The sequence below is a fragment of the Nanorana parkeri genome, unplaced genomic scaffold, assembly GCF_000935625.1.
Source record: "Nanorana parkeri isolate BGI_ZX_2015 unplaced genomic scaffold, ASM93562v1 scaffold10, whole genome shotgun sequence".
In the NCBI taxonomy this organism is placed as follows: Eukaryota; Metazoa; Chordata; class Amphibia; order Anura; family Dicroglossidae; genus Nanorana; species Nanorana parkeri.
Window position 1 is genome coordinate 4,906,941 of NW_017306278.1, and position 21,893 is coordinate 4,928,833.

General features: G+C 46.8%; 1 protein-coding gene across 1 annotated transcript in view; it reads right to left on the minus strand.

Annotated features, from left to right (window-relative positions):
- Positions 1–21,893, minus strand: part of NAP1L4 (nucleosome assembly protein 1 like 4) — a 42,506-nt gene that overhangs the window by 18,656 nt on the left and 1,957 nt on the right. Inside the window, exons 2-6 of the mRNA XM_018554986.1 lie at positions 11,167–11,225; positions 9,100–9,199; positions 5,759–5,900; positions 3,612–3,704; positions 2,030–2,149 (exon numbers count right to left, since the gene is read on the minus strand). Coding sequence (XP_018410488.1) covers positions 2,030–2,149; positions 3,612–3,704; positions 5,759–5,900; positions 9,100–9,199; positions 11,167–11,200 — 489 coding nt within the window. The 5' untranslated portion in view covers positions 11,201–11,225. The remainder of the gene's footprint in view (positions 1–2,029; positions 2,150–3,611; positions 3,705–5,758; positions 5,901–9,099; positions 9,200–11,166; positions 11,226–21,893) is intronic.

The window sequence follows — 21,893 nt, forward strand, 5'->3', positions numbered from 1 at the left end:
TTTTATAGAAAGGGGTGTAAAAGGTATCCGGGGGGGGGGGGGGGTGTCAGAGCACTTGAGACAACATGCACTTCCATAGGGCAGACTTGCATGTTACGACGGCTCCACACTCCCTATTGCGGCCACTGTCATTTTCTCTTCTAAACACATCCTTCATCCATTGAGTGGCCACTGATAATGTAAGTGCTGCAATCACATATCGGGGCATGAGCTGCATACATGGTACACAAAGAAATAAAAATGTAGCCCTGCTTTATTAGCCGGTTCCCACTATGCTGCATTACTAAAGCCCGGTAAATATTCTGGTGAGCTGCAGTACTATTCATTGAATAATATGCCTTGCAGTTCGCCACAAAAAAAAAGTGTGCAGGTGGCACTTTTTAGTAGCGCACCGCAATGTCGATCAGCAAGGTACTTTAGGGTGCTGTCGAATGACAGAGCATCAATGTATTTAACATGCATTGTGGTAAAGTGTGCATTAATGCAACAACATGGTATGAACAGGCTCTAATAAATAAATTTGAAAAAATTGCCAGCAGTTCTGCACTGTAAACCGATCAGGCTCTGCGACACGGCACTGGGGTTACAGGTATGAATCCGGGCAGAGAAACTATATCTGTGTGGAGTTTGCATGTTCTCCCTGTGCTTGCGCGAGTTTCCTTCGGGTACTCCGCTTTTCTCCCACACTCCAAAGATATGCTGGAAGGTTAATGCATAGGAGATCGGGACCTTCGATTGTAAGCTCCCTGAAGGCAGGGACTGATGTGAATGTACAAATAAGCGCTGCTTAAATAGGTGGTGCTATATGAATACCTATAATAAATAGTGCTGTCAGTGAAACAAGTTTTTGGTGCCGGAACGCATTGGATCACATCCCGGCCGGCTCCCTGGGTCGGAAGGGTCAATGGCACTGCAGCTACGCTCCCCAGCCGCAGTGCGATTACCCACACCCGAGAATGCGTGGCACATCAATGCCTGCATTCCGATCCGGTCAGAAAAAGTGCTGCATGCACTATTTTTTCTGACCGCACCAGACCGGAACGCAGGCACTGATGTGCCACGCGTTAGGGTGCGGATGATCGCACTGCGGCCAAGGGGCGTGGCTATGGTGCCATTGACTTCAATGCACCGCCACTCCCCCTCCTGTCCCCACAATGCCGGGAGAGCCGACCGGGATGCGATCCAATTTGCCCTGGCACCAAATCGGGCCGGAAAGCACTTGGGCTGGTGTGAACTAGCCTTAAAGGATAAGGAAAGCAAAATGAACAGTGAAGAGACCTGTAGTATCCTGTAGCTGGTTATGCAAAGTGACTGTAAATCACATGAGCATCTGAACTGAAAAATAAATACCGTATATTTACACAAAGGAATTTGCTAACCTAGCTGAAGTTTGGCTTCCAGCAGCAACATTTCAAAGGGAAGGCATTAATTAAGCACTGAGTAGCATTTGCATTCTAAATTAGCCAAACGTTGGTAGGTGTGATGGTCAGGTGCCCATATGAAAATGTCGGACAGCCCATTCCAACACCATGGCAATTGACGGAGTTTGCGTTTGAGGCTAAAACAGCCTCCACTCTTCTAGGAAGGCTTTAAAGAAGATTTTGGAGTGTTTTTGTTGGAACCTGCGCCCATTCAACCAAAAGAGCATTAGTGAGGTCATGTGCTGATGTTGGATGAAGACCCGGCTCACAAATCAGCATTCTAGTTAAAAGGCATTCAGTAGGGGTGAGGTCAGGGCTCTGTGCAGGCCACACAAATTCTTTTACACTGAAGTCATCAAACCGTGTCTTTATGGAGCTGGCTTTGTATACAGGGGCACAGCCATGCTGGAACAGAAAAGGGCCTTCAACAAACTGCTGCCACAAGCTGGAAGTGTTGTCCAAAAAGTCTTTGTATATAGTGCAATTGCAGTGGCCGTTGCGGAAAACACCCGATGTCAGTAATGTGGAGGGAAGTCCCATGACAATTATAGAAGCTGCTGTAACTGCAGGGAAGTCTAGCATTAGGTCTCCATCAAAAGGGGACTCACCTGTAAAGATATATTGATCATGTCTACATTCTTAAAAATGGTCAGCCAGAAGTCAGGGATTCCTTTGGCATCCTCTGCACTCGGCGTCTCAGAAATAGTCATCTTTTTTTTAAAATCCTCCTATAGGAAACAAGAAAACAAATTAGGGAAATTACATCTGTATCCAAAACCTTTACTTTTTTTAATGATGGATACCGTAGAAAATAGCTGCTGTAGGAGTTGTTTTTCTCTTTTTGGGATCTTTGCCCCAAGATTTTTCACTTCCTATCCTATAGACACAACAGGAACGTTTACATAGAAAGGGATATCCACCTTTTAGGCCGCTTTCACATGGGGGGTTTGTTTGGGTCCACCTGTAAGTTTTTCAGGCGGACCCGATCAGATTCCCAATGCTAGTCTACGGGCAACCGTGTGTAAACTGACTCCTGCCAGCTCCAGAAACACAAATGGAACAATGTTTTGTTTCAATGGACTTGATCGTGCCGGATCGAGATGTCACAGAGGTGACATAAGATCCATAGCGTTCCAATCAGGAGGAGAATCTGTGCATGGATCCCCTCCTGTTCAGCCCACATTGAAGAAGCCTTAGAGATAGTGGTCAACGGATCAAGTGTCCCTACTGCATTCATCTCCTAGATTAGGAATGGGAATTAAATTACAAATCTGTTGTGCAGGAATCTTTCAGACACGCTTGCAATGGAGCTTGCAGATAAAGATTATTTTCCCAAAAAGTCCATTATCACTCCAGATATCAGAGCTCGTAAATTAAAATAGCACCAATCACCCGGACTGTGCACCATATCAGGGCTTCTTGACTCTTTTATAGTATTAACCCCTTATTAAAATCTAGTGCTGACCAACAACCCTTTGGTTTAGGTAACCTAATCTCTAGATGCGAGTACATCAAGGCAATATTAAAGGAAACAAAAATTCTGTCCATTTTCCGTTTCATCCTGTTGGCTGTTTGGCTCAATCATATGAATAAACAATGATATTCCAGAGACTCTATGTTCTGTTTTTCTGGGCTAAAATGCCAGAGTTGTCAGCCCTGCCTGCTAGACTACAGAACTCCACCCATCCCCACCATTCTGTCCCTCACCACATGCATACATTGATTTCTTTCCCAGCAAAGCAATGCTGCTGCCTTGACTCTCTGCACTGATCAAATTGTGGCAGTAACTCCACAAGGCTGCAGCCCTGGTGTTAAATCCAAACACGCAGACATCTTTGCTCATTCAACTACCATGGACTAATGAGTGGTTGCACTCTCCTATGGATGCTAGATCAATATTCATCCCAAACAGATTAAATCACACTTGAGGGGTACCGATGTGTTGCTTTAGAAGCTGAAGTTCTGAGTACCTTCCACGCATGACAATCTTAATATTCCCTAGCGCATTCCAACACTAATAACAGCACACAATACCATGGACTGACAAGGTCTCAATATGGTCCAAGTCATCTGACCTCTCCCAATATTCATCCAAGGAAAAGCCACTTCCCACATTGTGCCTCTTTTGATTGGATGTATTGTGTATTTTTTTTATTCCCGCACACCACCAAACCTGACTTGGTTGCTTACCGCTAATTTTTCTTTGTCTTCCTCCTCGCCACCGCTGTGCCATTCACATTCATCATCTGTCGGCTCCACCTCTCCCGTAACAATGAACATTCTCTACAAAATATAATATTAAGAAAAATCAGCTTGGAAAAATGTCATCTTCATGCACCCCTTTTGCTAAAGGCAGAAAGGACAGTGTCTGGCTACATTTTAAGCGATTGCATCTAAAAATGTATAAAATGTTAGATCCTCCACATGGTTGGATACCTGGGACTCCACAAAAGGCGATTTCCATCACCTTCAGCACTGCTGCACCAGGCCTTTCTCAGCTCTAACCAAGCTTGTCAAAAGGCCAAGAGTGTACTTAATGTACTCCTATGAAGAAACCCCAAGATGGTAGAGGATGCTACATCATCCACCATCTTGGGGTTTCTTCATAGGAGTATATTGTGTGTCCTCTAGCGGATGCGTCAGAGTGAAAAATGTCACATGGGCCAGTGAGGAGGCCCGACCTATCACAGCAAACCTTTATCTGCCAAGGTTCCAGATAGCTAAAAAAAAAAAAAAAACAAGGCAACAGATTAAACTTTGCTACACTCCCCCCAAAGTAAAAATGATTAATTATGATTTAAAGGCCCACAATCTGGACTCAAGTCAATCCCCTTCCTCTCCTAATCACCCTAACTCCCCAGTTTTTTTATTTTGAATACTTACCTTTTTCAGGTGTCTTCAGACTATGTACAGTCATCTAGCACGCTGGGTCTTCTTCCAAAATACAGTAGATACACTATGCATAAAAGGCATCATCATGGTGATGCTAGAACGAGGCAGGGCAACGACACCTATCCATTCATGGTAGTTGTTCAGTATTCTGGGTTGAATGACGTTGGGCAACATTCAGCCCAGAGGACAGAGGGAATCTTGTAAGTGAAACAGATGTACTGTGGTGGACAACGCTGCATTAAAGCCTGAGCTGCTTAAAACTTTGTCCACAATAAGAAAAAAAAAAAAAAGTCTCTTGTTGGTTTTTAAGTCTCAATCCGGGCAAAACTTTTATTAACCCTTGAAGTGGGGCTAACCTCACACTGCAAGGGTTAAATGCTAATTTTCATCTAGGTGTTATACTCACCTGATCATCAGAGCCGGCTTGCTCTTAGCCCAATCCTTCCAGCCTCGCTCCCCCTCCACTGCAGCGATCCTTAGATCCTCGAGTCATCATGTCCAATACACTGTGTACTGGATGTGAGGACACTGAGCGACACTATAGCTGCAGCATAGGAAGAGACAAGCTGGAGGGAGCGCTGTGACCAAACCGGCTCAGAGGATTTGGAGAGTATACATTTTTTATTCTAGCATCTAGGCAAATACCAGCAGTTAACCCTTGCAGTGCAGGGGTAGCCCCACTGCAAGGGTTAAGAAAAGTTTTGCCCGGCTTTCTTTAATGTATGTAAAACCCAAACTACTACTTTTTTTATTGTGGAGAGCTGCAACTCTTGTTAGGTTTTTTTTTTTTGCTACTAGAAAGACTTACCTTCACTATTGGACATGGTGGCCAAGGGCAGTTCTAACACAAGGACGCAAACTCCTTCTCTACCAAGATGGCCACCTACACAGACATAGTGCAGAACAAGGCACGGTAAGTCAGTAATGGCGAAAAAAATCAGCTGCAGGGAGACCACAGGCAATACTGGGGACTTAAAAAAACTGTAGAACCAGCACACGATCTTCCAAAGAAATTCAAACTTTATTCCACATGCATCTGTACAAAGAACAATCAGCGATCGTTCTTTGTACAGATGCATGTGGAATAAAGTTTGAATTTCTTTGGAAGATCATCGTGTGCTGGTTCTACAGTTTTGGAGCCTGTTATTCCACGAGAGTCATCCGCGCACCGAGTGTGGTTTGCGGTGACGCACGATATGGGTGAGCTGTGCGCTTTGTGTCCTTAGTTAATACTGGTGACTGCTCCTTTGCCCTCTACCCGATTTTCTTTGGCTCCAACTTCCAGAGTTCAGTTCCTCGTTAAAAAAAAAAAAAAAATCCTAACACTCCAAAGAACTGTCAGTTTGCAAGCAAGTCTGAGATTAGCAGTAAACAGCAAAGAACGTTCCATCAGTCACACACGGGTGATAATGTACATATGAAATGTGCCTCTGTACCACACATACCTTCTCAAAGAGAGGTTCATACAGGGCGGCATACTTCCTCTCCAACACGTGAACCTCCTCATAGAAATTGGCTTCTATGTGAGCACACTTCCCCTGGAGCTGTTTCAAGGCATTGATTCTTCGCTTTACCGCTTTAGGTAAACTGTTAAAACACAGGAGGCAAAAAAGTTTGTCACAACCAATTTAAAAAGAAAAAGTGCAGTACATATCAGCAATGAATGGCATTTCCACATGTTTTACCCTTTTAAAAAGAGCCATCAAGAACAGAAAAAGGTAAGGGCGACTTAGAAAGTTGTTGTTTTTTAACCCAGGGAATCTTAGAAAAGGGGGGGGGGGGGGAGAGAGAGGAAATGGCGTATAATTTGTCCTGGAGTTGGGCTTTAAACTTATAAAGAGGGAGAAATTGTGGATTGTTAGAATACTACCACCTTTTGTAGTGGAAAGGAGTAAAAGGTAGAATGTCGTCACACATGATAACCAGAATAGATATCCAATAAGCCGAGTTACCTGTCCCAAATGGGAAGGTACTAATGAGGATGAGCGCCTTGATTTGAGGAGCACAATCACGTGTGGGGAGGACTCTCACATATATCGTGGTCTGAACAAGAGATCACAGATGGTTTTGAAGACATTACAAGGTGTAATACTATGAATTTTAATGTGACATATTAAAAAGGAGAACTAGGACGTGAGTGAAAATCATTCAGCCTCATAGTTGGAGCCGACATGTGACAATGAAACGGTCACGCGTCGGCTCAATAGATCGGGAAGTGAGCGAATGCATACCATCGCTTGCTCACTTCTCGATCTCCCTGCAGAGAGCCGTGACTGCCAGTCACCGCTCCTTGCAGGGATCCCCCCTCTCCGATCCTCCAGCGCTGATTGAGGGGGCGGGTACAGCTGGCTCCGCCTCTAGATAGGCAGAGCCCACTGTCATTCACGCAGCTGGGTGGATCCAGACAGCATTGCCGGGATCCGTCCCGGCTGCAGCGGTCTCAGTATACTGCAAGCTGTAACTCGCGATATACTGAGCTTTGGGTCACGGGAGGAGGTTAGTATATGTCCTCCCGTGACCCTAAAGAGAACTATGGGGAAAAACACTTACCCCGTAGTTCTCTTTTAAATACAATACAAAACATAATGTGGGCTCCCTCCAGGCATACCTGCATTCAATCAACTGCTTAAATATGCTCCAACATGGAGAGTTAGGACCACACTGCACAGAGGAGCCTTGACGAGACGGTGTGGCTTCCACATTTTTGCAAAAAGTTGTGCAACTAAACCCTCTGATTTTACTGCATACTGTTAGACGGGGTAATGTGTTTTGTTGCAGGCTAGTTGGAAACTTCTGTGTATTGTATTGTTGTAAGCCCTTCCACGTGCACCTTGCTACAAAGGCTAGTTATACATTGTGTGGTTGAAATGTATCTTTACATTAAAAGTGATGTCATTTTGGAATAAGTGATGCACTCAAATGGACACTTTATATATTGTTGTAGAAGGGGTATGGAGGATTAAGGGCTAGAGCGCTGCAGACATTAATGTTTACATAATTTTAGGAATACCAGCCTATATTTGTGTCAATAAATATTTTGAAAGAGCAAAGAATGAATGCTATTGACATGCCAGTCAATCCTGGCAGGGTGCTTATGAATCATTGGCTGGCTGAATAGAATTACTAATCCTAGTACAAGTAAAGCAAATTGCATGCACACATTTCAATTGTATATTCAGCCACTTGACTGGAAGGGTTTTTTTATTTGGGGTTAAGCCCGTACTCGACTTATAAAAGTATTTATTCTACCTCCCCAGATTGTTATTGCCTTTATTAGCCAGTAAAGTCACTTCCGTGCTCCGTTCTGATGTAGTTTTACTTTGTTACCAGGGCCTGGCTTGCCTTGGTGCCGCAATGCTAAGCTGTACCAACTGCCAATGAGCATGTCCTTACTGAACACTAGGTCCTATCCATGGACAGTGTCCTTAATTCGGTTTCTGGATACTGACAAGCATCTATGGCAGGGCTATCCAAACTTCAGCCCTCCAGCTGTTACGGAACTACAAGTTTCATAAGGCATTGCAAGATGCAGACATCCACAGGCATGACTCCGAGGCAGACAAATGGTCGGATTTGTAATTTCGCCACAGCTGGAGGGCCGAAGCTTGGCTACCCTTGATCTAGGGCAGGAGTAGGCAACCTCGGCACTCCAGCTGCAGTGGAATTACAAGTCCCATGTGGCACTGCAGGACTGACAAGTCGCAGGCATGACTTCCAGAGGCAGAGGCATGATGGGAAATTTAGTTTCACCACAGCTGGATGACTGGAGCTTGGCTACACCTGTTCTAGGGATTGCTACTCTTAGGCAAGCCTTTTCAACCAAGTACAGGTTCACTTTAAAGCTGTAATCTAGTCACACAAAAGAACAGGAGATAAGTGTAAGTATGTTTTAATAATAATAATACAAAAAAGTTTTACAAGTAAATACCTTTTAAAATGATCAAAATCTGGCTACGTTCTTTTAAAAACACACTCACCATCTACTGACCATGTCTGCGTTCAACCTACAATTCCCATCATGCATTGCAAGTTGACAGACATCAGTTGAGGGGCAGGGTATGCCAACAAGGCAATACCCTATAAAGTGGTCATCAGTCCGAAAGAAATTAAACTAAAAATGCTGGATTCTGTTTTTCAGTAAGCCAGTCAGGTTATTATTGGGCACAGTGGCTGGCCTGAGGCTTCCCTCCATAGAGCAGGACACCCCCTAAAAAGGGGACCGAAAACAGAGGATCTACATGTATCAAGCCTAATAAAAGATCCAAAAATGTTTAATATCAGTATTGGTTCACGAATGGATAGCATGAACCAGGCAATGTGTTTCAGGGGCTCAAAAATCTCCCCCTTCTCCCAGGGCTACAAAACAAGACATAAAAATGTACCTTCAAGAAAAAATGGTCTCAGATTTATATAGGAGTTGATACTTCTTATAAGCGAACGGACCAATATAGGATTTTATTTTTTATACCCATTTTATGTCAGTTTTGAAGCCCTGAAGAAGGATTTTTGAGAATCTGAAAAGCATTGGCTGTTTTATGTTATCCTGTTTGAACCAATATTAAAAGTTCTGACCTTTTTTTGTCTCTCTCATTAGACACTTTATACACTAAGGTGGGCAAGTCGAGACTGGCAGTGTGAAGGAGAAATTACCATGAAAAGCACAAACAGTACCATTACCCTTATACACATAGGGGGTTCACAACTACAACACTAAGAACCATTCCATATATGTTAGGAGACCCAATGAGGGATTTCCACTGGTTCCGGGTACCATCACATAACTTACGTTTCAATGTAACTTGACGGAGTGTGAGAAACGCTGTCAAGTCTCTCCTGCAGAGCAGCGAGAACTTGAGGGTTCTGCATTATCTGGTCGGCCAGTTTGTCTGTGTGAATGAATGAATGATAAAATTAGTTGCAATCAAAGCAAAAAGGGCTTCACTTGATCAATCTTTAACTACCAAAAGACCAACAGGAAGCAGCTCTTTAAATGGCCACAACCCATGACGTGCCCAGGTTCAGTGACCAATCACCTGCCATGCTTAAAGGAAGTAGGGGGTCATGTTCAGGGTGATTGAGACCTGCAGAATCCGGAGTTCTTCTCTTAAAGCCGAACCCCGAGCAGAAAGAAAAATGTTACCCTTGCACTGGGACCCCATGCAAACTGCATTTTGTTCATTCCTTGCTCCTGTCAGAGTACTCCTCTCTGCAGGACTGGTCCTCCGAAGTTGCTCCTCTTTGTTGCCCAACCAGTCCCGTTCGCCAAGGTCATGTACAATGCAGGACAAGTGTTCTTGCATTGTGCATATGATGCGGAGGAGCATCCCAACAGCATTGGAGAGTAGAGAAGAGTGCTGGCTGCCACAGAGTTTAGCTTCACCCATCAAAAGGGGAATCTCCAATTTAAAATAACGCCACATCTTTAATGAGACTCATTCGCTTTGCCCAGTCAGGGCTTCCCTCCCAGCGTAAAATACCCATTAACATCTTAGAGGTCATGTCATCAACCCCCGTCAAGTATATTACTGTTTGCCCCTAGCACTGCGTTATCAGGAGGGGAATCACAAGCTCCAGCATACCCAGAAGCATCAGGTATTTTATTCTAAAACTAAAACAATATCACTTCTTATCACTTTGCTGCCATTTGTCCTGCTGGTATGATCCAGCTATACCCAATGCCTGTACTGTTTACACCATTGTGAGTACGCATTTTTTATATAATAAATTGCATTTTATTGGACGTTACGCACTATGTCCTTGTCCTTTTTCTCTTTCCACCGGGATTTATACTGGTACCTGTGATCTGAGGAGACCTTATCGCCTTTTTCTGTGCATGGGCTTCCCTCCCCCATTAAGAAGGGAAAAAGTGCATTTGACCTAGCTCTGTGGGTCTACCTCCCCAGGTGAGCATTCACTTGTTATCATCACTCACTGGGTGGAGGTGAAGGTCTGCCTGCATTGTGTGATTATCCTTACCTGAGAGTTATATGCACATTGGCTGCGAATCATCTGAGGAATTTTTTGCACAATCACCATTGTTTGCGTTTGTTTTTTTTCCTTGGGACTTTTTTTGCCTATATTGCTTTTTTTGTATGTGTGTAGTTATTTCTTATGCCTCATTTGATGGAAGGCTCATATATGTGACTCATTTATATATGTTTTAATTTATTAGATATGTATGATTATTAGCGCGGCACAATATTGTTTTTTCACAGGTATTTTATTCTGGTGTGACATAAGTTCTAAAGAGGTGTCTGCCCTAAATGCCCAAGGTCACAGTGTCACTAAAAGTTTTAAGTGACACTAAACTCAGAAGTTAAATCTTAAAAACGCATTCAAGTACCTTATTAACAACAATGTATCTTATTTGTGTATCACTTGGCTGTAGAGCCTCCAATCACCTCTGAATTGGTGCCGACACTGTCCTTCCTTCTGGAGGGGGGCTACTTCTGTTCCTCATGGTCCCTGTGTGTGTTGTAAAGTAGTCACCGATCCAAGCTCACTCCCGGGATGGACTACAATCTCATGTTTAGTTTTCTAATTTGTATTGCGATTGTAGTCCATCACAGGAGTGAGCTTGGAGCGGCGACTACTTTTCAACACACACAAGGACCATTGGGAACAAAAGTAGCCCCCCTCCAGAAGGAAGGACAGTGTCAGCACCAAATTCAGAGATGATTGGAGGATCTACAGCCGAGTGATACACAAATAAGATACATTGTTGTTCATAGTTAAAAAGGGACTTGAAATGTATTTTTAAGATTTAATTCCTGAGGAGTTTAGGGTCACTAAGAAAAATCAAACTGCACAATGGAAGTTCTGGGAAAAATCGAGGAATAATGGAACTGCTCACCTTTTTTGTCACCTGCATTTTTATTTCCTTCCATGAGCTCTCCAGCAGTGGTCAGCTTACTGCAAAAGAATAGGAAAATTTGTCATTAAGGAATATATGTCTGTCTCCATGTAAAAACACACACACTTTTAGGCGCCAATTCCATTAAAGGTGACTGACCTTTAACTTTTTAAACTAAAAGTCACATCATCATGCAGTTCCGCATGCCGATATGACATCTTACATTCATTAAACAAATTTTACTTTTACAATTACTGTGACTCAGTGATGTAGCCCATGCCTAAGGTCTGTCACACTGCGCTAACTCGGGGCGTGCATGCGCGGCATACCCTGACCCGCACGGATGTGCACTTTGGGTGAGCGTATGACAGTGTACAGCCGAGTCCTCCCAAAAAGAGAAGAACCGGCTGCTACACTGGGAACGGCCCGATACGGGCGTGCACACCCCGAGTTAGCGCAGTGTGAATGAAGCTTTACAGATGCATCATGGGAAGGTTACGTCAGCAGAGCATTGCTGGAGAATCTCATCTGTAAACTGCAAAATCTTGCGAGCTCTCAGGGAAAGGTATTTTCCTCCTCTGAGATCATGTGCATGGTCACATGTTCTAGTCACATGTGCCAGAGTCCCAGGAAGTAAAGGGAGATGGATTCATCTGCCCTTAGTGAAAATGGCTCCTGTAAGAAGACTGGGGGAGGAAAAGAAAAAGGAATGCAAAGAGTAAAAAGTCAGCAATTATCTAGAAGTATCAGTTTGTAGATTGTCATTTCTAGAGAGGCGTTTGTTGTCTTTTCAAAGATATGAGTAAAGTTCGTCTTTCACAGCAACTAGAGAAAACCTGAACAGTTAGGTGCCAGCTGTCATTTTTGAGGATTGACGACCTGGCTCCTGGAATAAGCTACAGTATCATTATTTTACTGATGGCATGTAAGGGATGGTGGATGCACGCGCTTTCCTACAAACCCAGAGCGTCTCAATAACAAAATTGTTTCATGTACATAAATCACCCCGGGGTCTGGAGCCGACATTCCTCAGACACAAGGGAAGACATTCATCACAGGAGGGTCCTGGTGTATCTACGCTCCAAGCAGCCTTGTTCCTGTCATTCGGTATTACTACAACGTCTGCTTTCTGTCCTAGTGACAACTTTATATGTGCAGTGAGCACATTGCAGCCATATTAGCACACTTGCAACAACACAGTTGAGTTGTGTCTGTGACACTTATTTTTATTTCAACAGTTAAATTTTCAGGACAAGCTTTTGAAGGGATCTACCCCCTCTTTGTCTCGGCCCACAGCTTGGATTAAGAGGCGGTCCACACCCCCGAAAGCTTGCCCCGGAAATGCAGCTGTTAGGGCTTGTCTCTGCTGGTCAGGGCATTAGTTAGGCGTTTTTTTTTCTCCCTTGAAATGCCCATAAACTGCAGTGATGCCATTAATAGGGATACCACCCATGGAAGAGACAGCATTGTGGCATGTAAAGAAAAAAAGTGGCAAACCTTTTGCTGATTTGGCTATACCCAAACACCACAAATAATGAAAGCATGGGGAGCGGGGGGGGGTCCCCATAATGAAGCAGGTGGCATCTCATCGAGGGGGGCAGCAAAATCACAGGCAACTAAAAGCACCCCCACAGGGTATTGGATGTGATAATTTATGGGACCTTGGGACCTCAGCCGAGGTTGAGAGAGGCTCCAGGAACCGGTCTAAGAGCAAGCCGGCTCAGAGGTTCAGACGAGTATAACTGTTATTTTCCTCCCCAGATCAAAAGAGCACTTAAACCTTGCAAGGGGGGCAGCCCCATCGGAAGGGTTGATAAAACATCTTAGCCAGAACTCTGCTTTAAAAAAAAAGGAGGAGAACTATGGGGGTAAGTGTTTTTCCCCATAGTTCTCCTAAGGGTCACGGGAGGACATAAACTAGCGTCGTCCTGTGACCCAAAGCTCAGTACACCGCGAGCTACAGCTTGCGGCCTACGGAGGCCGCCGAAGCCGGGACGGATCCCGACATTACTGTCGAGATCCATCCAGCTGCGTGAGTGCCCATCTAGAAGCAGAGCCAGCTGTACCCACCCCCTCCCCCGTCCTGCCAGTCAGCATTGGAGGATCAGAGCGGTGAGGGGGGAATCCCTGCATGGAGCCGTGATTCACAGTCACGACTTTCTGCAGGGACGTGATCGAGAAGTGAGCGAGCGACGGTATGCGTTCGCTCACTCCCCGATCTATTGAGCCGACGTGTGGCAGTTTCATTGTCGCAGGTCGGCTCGAACTATGAGGATGAGTGATTTTTCACTCACCTCATAGTTCTCCTTTAAGCTTACATCGCACGTGTTTCACACTGCACCTCTGAAAGAAATCTGGGGGAGCAGTGTCACGATTTAACTCATGCAATTATAGTAAAGGCCGACTGTCCAACTCAGCAGGTTCCCTGGCATGGCCTGACTATTGAAAAAACACAAGGCGCACAGCTCACCCCCATCATACGTCCCCGCATCATGGCCTGACCCTATATTGAAGGGATAGAAGCAGGGAAACGCCTGCAATAAAGTTGGCCAGAAACATCTCGGCAAAACTCGAGTTGGGCTGTTTTGACTCTTCAACAAAAACAGAAATCCCCTTTTAATAAAGAGCTCCGGGATATTTTCAGCAGATGGTTAGTTTCAGAACCCCAAGCGCCCGTGGCACACGCTCTGTCGGGGCACATTATCTAAACAGGTCTGGCAACTTTGTGTGTGTCCTAACAGCACTGTGTAGACTTTTATCTCGCAGGTCTCAGCAGGTCTTTCATTAGCCTCCAGAATGCCTCCTAATAACATTAATGTTCTTTATAGGTCAGGGAATGATTCAGCACAATGCACCGGCTCGGGTTTTGTCTGCCGACGTGCAGAATATTGTTCCTGGTCTCCAGGTAAATGGGAGCGATCCTTACAGTGCACCCGTCATGAGAGAAATGCGGGAGCTGCCATTGCTGCAGTCAAGCTCTTTACATTGTCGGTCACAGGCCTAGAACAAGCATGCAAGAATAAACCGGCAGTATTTGTGATCATCAGTGGCAACCAAGCAAACAACATCCACAGTAGGACTAGAGCAGGGTAAACTCCAGCTGTGGGGGGAACTACAAATCCCATGAGCCATTGCAAGATTCTCACAGCCACAGGCATAACACCCAGAGGCAGATGCATGATGGGATTTGTAATGTCACCACAGCTGGAGGGCTGCAGTTTGGCCACCCCTGGACTGGACAGCAATGGGTGCTCCCTATGTCAGGGGTAGGCAACGTAGGCACACCAGCTGTTGTGGAAAACCGAGGCATTGCCAGATTGACAGTCATGACTGTCAGAAGCATGCTGAGATTTGTAGTGCCACCACAGCTACAGGTTGCCTACACTTGCTCCATGTTCTCCCATAACAGGCTCCATTTAGAGTCCATTCACACCTATGCATTTAAAAGTTTTTGTTGCCAGTCTGACCCCTTGAATGGGCAAGTGTCCCGTGTTTGAAATAGTGTAGGCAGTATTACCGCTGAGAAATCAGTAAAGTGCAGTCACCGAGCCATGCTACAACTCAGGAAGCAGATCCTGCCTGTCTAAAGAGCATATATTGCCATTAGGGATGCACCGGTGGCGATACCGAGTATTTGGACTCGTACTCGCCCAAATGCTCCCATACCGGAACTTCCGTTCAGAGTAAGATTTGCTCTGACCTGCAGTGCCATAGGGGGAAGATGGAGACGGCTTCCCTTGCAATCAGGAAGCCGGGCGGCAAGTAACAAACCCGCCTCCCGGGTTACCGAGTGGACGGGAAGCCAGCTCCATGCTGATCGCCTGTGAAGCAGACCTCCCAGCCAATCAGCATGGAGCCGGCCAAACAGAGCTGGCCTCCCGGTGTTCTGTCGAGAAGGCCAAATCGTCGAGATCTCCAACTTGTCACGTCACATCCGTTGTACATTTCAACGAAGTGGTGATAGTGCGCCAGTTTTAGCAATCCTCAACTTCTTCCAGTTGCCGTAGGTGCGCCTCTGTGGCTAGGAATATGTAGAGTTCTTCAACTCCTGTCGGTGTTTGTGGCATCGGGTGCCCACGCAGGCGCACTTCCGCAGATTGTAGAGCTTGAGACTCCTCTTTGGGGGGCTGCGCAGGCGCACTGACAGGAGTTTGGAGAATTCGATAGAACACCGGGAAATCAGGAAGCCGGGCGGCGAGTCATTACCCGGGAAGCCGACTCCATGCCAGTGGTAGCACCGGTATCGGCAAGTACCGGCAGCAAAATATCGGTACTCGTAACCGAAAAAACCGGTATCGGTGCATCGCTGACTGCTATAGTACACAGAATATTGTAAACATATTACACAGCTGTCCTACCAGGTGACCATGTGGCACTTAAGATATAACAGGGGTAGGCAACACTCCAGCTGTGGTGAAAATACAAATCCCATCATGCATCTGCCTCCGGGGCTCGTAGCCACGTTAGTCTTGCAATGCCTCATGGGACTTCTGGGGGTTCTGCAACAGCAGGAGGGCCGAGGTTGCCTACCCCCGAGATAGATCATATAATGCCCTTCTCTGTAGGAGCGGCCGAGCCCAGTAAACATCCATTCCTGCTCCTATAAGACATTCATTGGGTCTGTTTGCTCGGACAGAAGAGCTTCTGTTACACTGCAGGAAGTAAGCCAACAGCGGTCACCAAAGTCTATAATACATCACCCAGTTCCCAGTGACGCATATGGAGCCTTCTTTAAAAACACGCCCGACCACACTTTACCCTTCAACTCGGCAACGTGCTGACATAATGCATCTGGGGGTTAGGGGGAGCGGTATAAGCTTTGCCGATTAAACACAATACAGAATGCACAGCTCAGTGATCAGAGCTCCCAGATCAATCATCAGTGTGTACAGTAACAATCTGATCTACACGAGGCCCTGCGTGTCCGTGCCGAGACTAGAGCGGTGCAGTGACGCAACTGCTGGCAAGTGATAAACACGGGGGGCTCCTTATCAGTCTCAGAGCGGAGGGAGATGGGACTCGTATGTCACAACATTCACCAATACCCCCGCCACACTGCAAGGGTTAAAAGGTAGTGAAAGAAGGTTGGTATTGCAGCTTAGTCCTTGCTCCTCCGACGCTCTCCTCTTCTCTGATGCTCCGGGTGGTAGACAGGCCACCACAGTCCTCGCGTACAATGCAGGACTGCTGGTCCTGCATTGAATGATTGTGACTGCTGACAAGAGGCCTCAGGGGACCGATCCTACTCTGATGGAAGCCTGTCTGAGCAAGGCATGAAGTAAGAATCGCAGCTATTCCTCTACCCTTAACGAGCACGTAACCTGTTTCAGGCAAGAGTGGAATCAACACGAAGTGATGCAAACATGTTGTGAATGTAATAGAGCAGGGGTAGCCAAACTCTGGCCCTCCAGCTGTGGTGAAACTACAAATCCCATGATGCATCTCTCTGCGAGAGTCATGTCTGAGAATCTTGCAATGCCTCATGGGATTTGAAATTCCACCACAGCTGGAGGGCCGGGGTTTGGCTAGCCCTGTACTAGAGCAAGATGAGGCAAATAGAACTACATTTCCCATGATACCGTGAGAACGGCTGTGGGCAGCATGTGGCCAGGTGCTGTGGAGACGGCATCCGTCAACATAGGGCGTGTGACATCAGCGCGACGTCACCACTTCCTTCAGTAACCACACGGATAAGATTACCCGACTCGGAGACATTTCTCCATAAAGGAACACAATGGCGCTCGGTCGCACAAACAGGAACAACCAGAGAGAGGAGAAAAGAATGGAAGAAAGCAGCATTTTTGCACAAAATAAGGACGCACCTTTTTTTTCTAGCTGGAGTTCCACTTTAACTGCAATGTAGTCTACAGCAGGCTATGTAGTGTCAAGCTTTTTTTTTTTTTAGTGATGGCAACCTTTAAAAGTATGCAAATTCTCAAGGCACCCCAGTCTAAAATGTCATAGAATTTAAGTGGGACCCCAGGAAAAAAAAAAAAGTGGGCTTCCCCCTTCACATCGAAATGCCCCCTTCACATCCGAGTCACCCTTTGATATGAAAGTGGGGCTTCTGATTTGAAGGGGGGCTACTGATGCAGAGCCCCCCCATTTCACATCATAAGCCCCACTTTCATATCAGAGTCCCCACCTTTCACACCAGAAGCTCCACTTTTATATATTCCCCCCCCCTTCACATCAGAAGCCCCCTTCCTATCAGTCTTCATTTCCCTTTCACAACAGTCCCATTACCACAAAACCTTGAAGCACCCCAGGAGTCACACCAGTGTACCACGGCCCCCCGGTTGAGAAAGCCTCTCTACAGGAAGACCCAGGTACTGCCCCTGCTGTCCGGCAGGTGTGCCGGCATTACAAAACAGTCCCTTCAGAATTACAAATCCTCTGTTGGTGGTGAGTGGGCGCCAGTGGAAGAACCTCTCATGCAAAATGCTGCCAATTCAGAAATTTATTTTTTTACTCTGTAACAAGTTCTATTTTTTTTTGTTCCGTACAGTAACAAATCTGAATCATGAAATCACTTTGATCCCGTTGTATATAACGTGTTTCCCCGAATATAAGACGGTCTTATATTTTTGGGGTTTAAAAAAAACAAAAAAACACACTAGGTCTAAGTTTTGGGGTAGGCCTTACCATACCGGTAGAAGACGCACAAGACAGGAGTGAGTGGCACAAGACAGGAGTGAGTGGCACAAGACAGGAGTGAGTGGCACTATCGATTCCTCACAGGCGGGGGGCATTTGGGATCACTCCGCCTGTGACAAGAGCCGGTGCTATAGAGGAGGCATCGGCTTCCGCAGCTCTACTCCCTCCGGTGCCGCCTCGCTTCCTCTAGCGGTGGTTTCGTTGACACCGCTGATTCTCTCCCGCGGCTCTTCAAGTTCCCCCTTATGCCACCACCGGCCCTGGGAATGGTCACAACTAGGTCTTATTTTCGGGGAAACAGGGTAGTATGGATTAAATGTAGTATATAGCAGTCTAGAAAACTAATAAAAACAGCGAACTGGCTGCTGCCGACTAGAATTCTTATAAACTTGGCCTATGAAAAAACAAAAACAAAGCCAAATGTATCAAATTGTTTCCTATTTTTAATGTTGGATCTGTAAATAAAGTTACATTTAGTAACAAGCAGGAGATCAGTGCGCGCGCTGCAACGTTGGAGCAGAAGGGAAAGTCGCAGCTCGGGCAGAAAGCGAGCGGGATGACGCCGAAAATAATCATCTCTCCGTAAGACAAGGCCGCAATCACATATGGCGCCTGTCACGCAGCGCATGGAACATAAATCTTTACTTACTACACAGATAGTTATAAATATCACGGAATCACAAGAGTTATTTTTCTAGCCGATGTGTGCCCAAGATACCAACAGCCGGCTATTTATAGGCACACGGAGTGTTTCTGTTGCAGTAATGTGCAGGATGCTGGAATACAGAACAGCAGAGCACGAAGGTGTCAATACTCCATTATACTTTATAAACACAACAACAAAAATGTCATGCTTTGCACCATACCAGGACGCAGTGGTGGTGGCTGCATTCGTTTTCTATTCTCATGCCTTTTCTCCTTTATTTAAACCTGGTGATCCGGCCAATAACATGCTGCTTGTTCTAAGAGGACAATGTTCACTCACTGTACTGAATCTATGACAGAACAATGTTGTCACTTTAAGACAGGAAGTGTAGGACTACAAAACACCTCTCTACATGGGGGGGGTTACTGTAGCCCATGAAGAAACTAAACTGTGCAAGGCTGATGAGACTGTTGGGAGATCAGTGTAGCACAGGAATTGAGTTGTCAGCTCACTACAGAAAGGCTCACTGGATTTTTGACAGATCTACGGCTATATCTTACACTTAATAGGGATGCACCGATACTAGTATCAGTACCGATACTGAGTATTTGGCGAGTACTCGTCCTCACCCAAATGCGCCGATGCCTAGACCGATACCCAAACTTCCGGTATCGGGTCGCTGGCTCCATCCTTCCTTGTCACTTGGTGATGAGGGAGCATGGAGCCGGCTTCCCAGCCAATCAGGTAAGCGGGCAGCGTGTCATGACTCGGTGCCCGGCTTCCTGATTGGTCGGCAAGATGGCACATAATTACCTACCCCCAACTTCCTGATTGCGCAGAAAGCCAGCTTCATACTCCTTTGTCATGTGGTGACGAGGCAGCATGGAGCTGGCTTCCTGGCCAATCAGGAAGCCGGGCGCCGTGTAATGATTCGGCGTCTGGCTTCCCGATTGGTTGAGAAGCTGGCCAATCAGGAAGCCGGGCAGCAAATCATTACACACCACCCCACCACCTGGTGATGAAGAACCATGGCGACGGCTTCCCTGCTAATCAGGAAGCCGGATGGCGAGTCTTTACACGCTGCCTGGCTTGCTTAATTGACCTTCAGATATCGACGAGTACCGAAAAAGTAAATACGTATTGGTACTTGATACCGAAAAACCGCTATCAGTGCATCACTACATATCAAAGAGATAAAAGCATTTGTTATAACTGTCAATTTAACAGACCGAAGGAAGCAAATAAAAAGTTTGATGTTAGGATTTACACACACTTGAAGGAAATCATCCAAGATGGTGGCTTTAGAGCTACTTTAAGAAAAGCAGAGGCATCCTTGTGCGAGTGGCATTAGGTTGGTTTTATGGGTGATCACCGAGTGGTCAATATTGCTTAGAATCTTGGGGGGTAGAGAGGTCAAAATCTGCAGGCCGGTCTCAGAGTAGTCCTTGTTATGTGTAGGAAGATCAGTGTCACGGTCGGGTCAAGCCCTTAGTAAAGGCCCAAAAACTACACAAACGATCTATAAACACAGAGATGTAAATAAAAATATGCGCGATTCTTATACATTGTGTCATGTAGAGTCAGACAAAAAAAAAAAAAGGGTAAAATATCAGCTAGCAAAATGTGATAAAGATATTAATACAGCGCACTTCCCTAATCTCTGTTTTGTATATCGCACAAAACACATTGTTGTTGCACAAAGAAATTTTTTTTTATCACAACAACAATAAAGAAAAGAAGTAAAAACAGTATTGTTCCTTGTTTATACACAGCGATGTCACAGACAGAAATGTGTCAACTTTTAAAAACCAGCACATCCTCCTACACAATAGTGATCCTTTTTTTCCAAGTGTCACAACTGACACGGGGGTGCCATTCCTACCACTGGCCAGACACAAGGGCCCCATTCCTACCACTGGCCACTGACACAAGGGCCCCATTCCTACCACTGGCCACCAACACAAGAGCACTATTCCTCCCAGTGACCCCATTCCCCCCACTGACGCAAGGGCCCCATTCCTCCCACTGACGCAAGGGCCCCATTCCTCCCACTGACGCAAGGGCCCCATTCCTCCCATCTGACGCAAGGGCCCCATTCCTCCCATCTGACGCAAGGGCCCCATTCCTCCCATCTGACGCAAGGGCCCCATTCCTCCCATCTGACGCAAGGGCCCCATTCCTCCCATCTGACGCAAGGGCCCCATTCCTCCCATCTGACGCAAGGGCCCCATTCCTCCCATCTGACGCAAGGGCCCCATTCCTCCCATCTGACGCAAGGGCCCCATTCCTCCCATCTGACGCAAGGGCCCCATTCCTCCCATCTGACGCAAGGGCCCCATTCCTCCCATCTGACGCAAGGGCCCCATTCCTCCCATCTGACGCAAGGGCCCCATTCCTCCCATCTGACGCAAGGGCCCCATTCCTCCCATCTGACGCAAGGGCCCCATTCCTCCCATCTGACGCAAGGGCCCCATTCCTCCCATCTGACGCAAGGGCCCCATTCCTCCCATCTGACGCAAGGGCCCCATTCCTCCCATCTGACGCAAGGGCCCCATTCCTCCCATCTGACGCAAGGGCCCCATTCCTCCCATCTGACGCAAGGGCCCCATTCCTCCCATCTGACGCAAGGGCCCCATTCCTCCCATCTAACGCAAGGGCCCCATTCCTCCCACTGACGCAAGGGCCCCATTCCTCTCAGTGGCCTGACACATGGGCACCATTCCAAGAGAGGAAGTCCTTCCACTTCGATGAGAAATATTATAGTTCAGCCACTACGATGTATGTTTTTGAATTATTAAGGTCCAGTGATCTCTCCCTTGCATCTCTTCTCCTGCGACACCATCCCGGGTTCCAGGTTCACCTGGCCGTGACACCATCCCGGGATCCAGGTATCCCCCGGCCGCGACGCCATCCTGGATCCAGGTTCCCCCCGGCCGCCTGGCCATCCTGGATCCAGGTTCCCCCCGGCCGCCAGGCCATCCTGAATCCAGGTTTCCCCCGGCCGCCAGGCCATCCTGGATCCAGGTTTCCCCTGGCCGCCAGGCCATCCTGGATCCAGGTTCCCCCCGGCCGCCAGGCCATCCTGGATCCAGGTTTCCCCCGGCCGCCAGGCCATCCTGAATCCAGGTTTCCCCCGGCCGCCAGGCCATCCTGGATCCAGGTTTCCCCTGGCCGCCAGGCCATCCTGGAGCCTGAGTAGGCGCCAAATCTCACAAGACTTTGGAACTTAACACCCTGCAGCCTTTTGGGATGTGCGACACGGACATCAGAGGAAGCTACAGGCGGCCCGAGGGCACGTCACCCCTGCCTAGGTGAAAAGACCAGGAAGGCGGAAGGTGAAACCAGCTAAATCCGGTATCTACAAAAACGCAACACTTGAAAATGAGATTGTGCAAGAGAGAGGCGGGGGGGGGGGGGGGCAAAA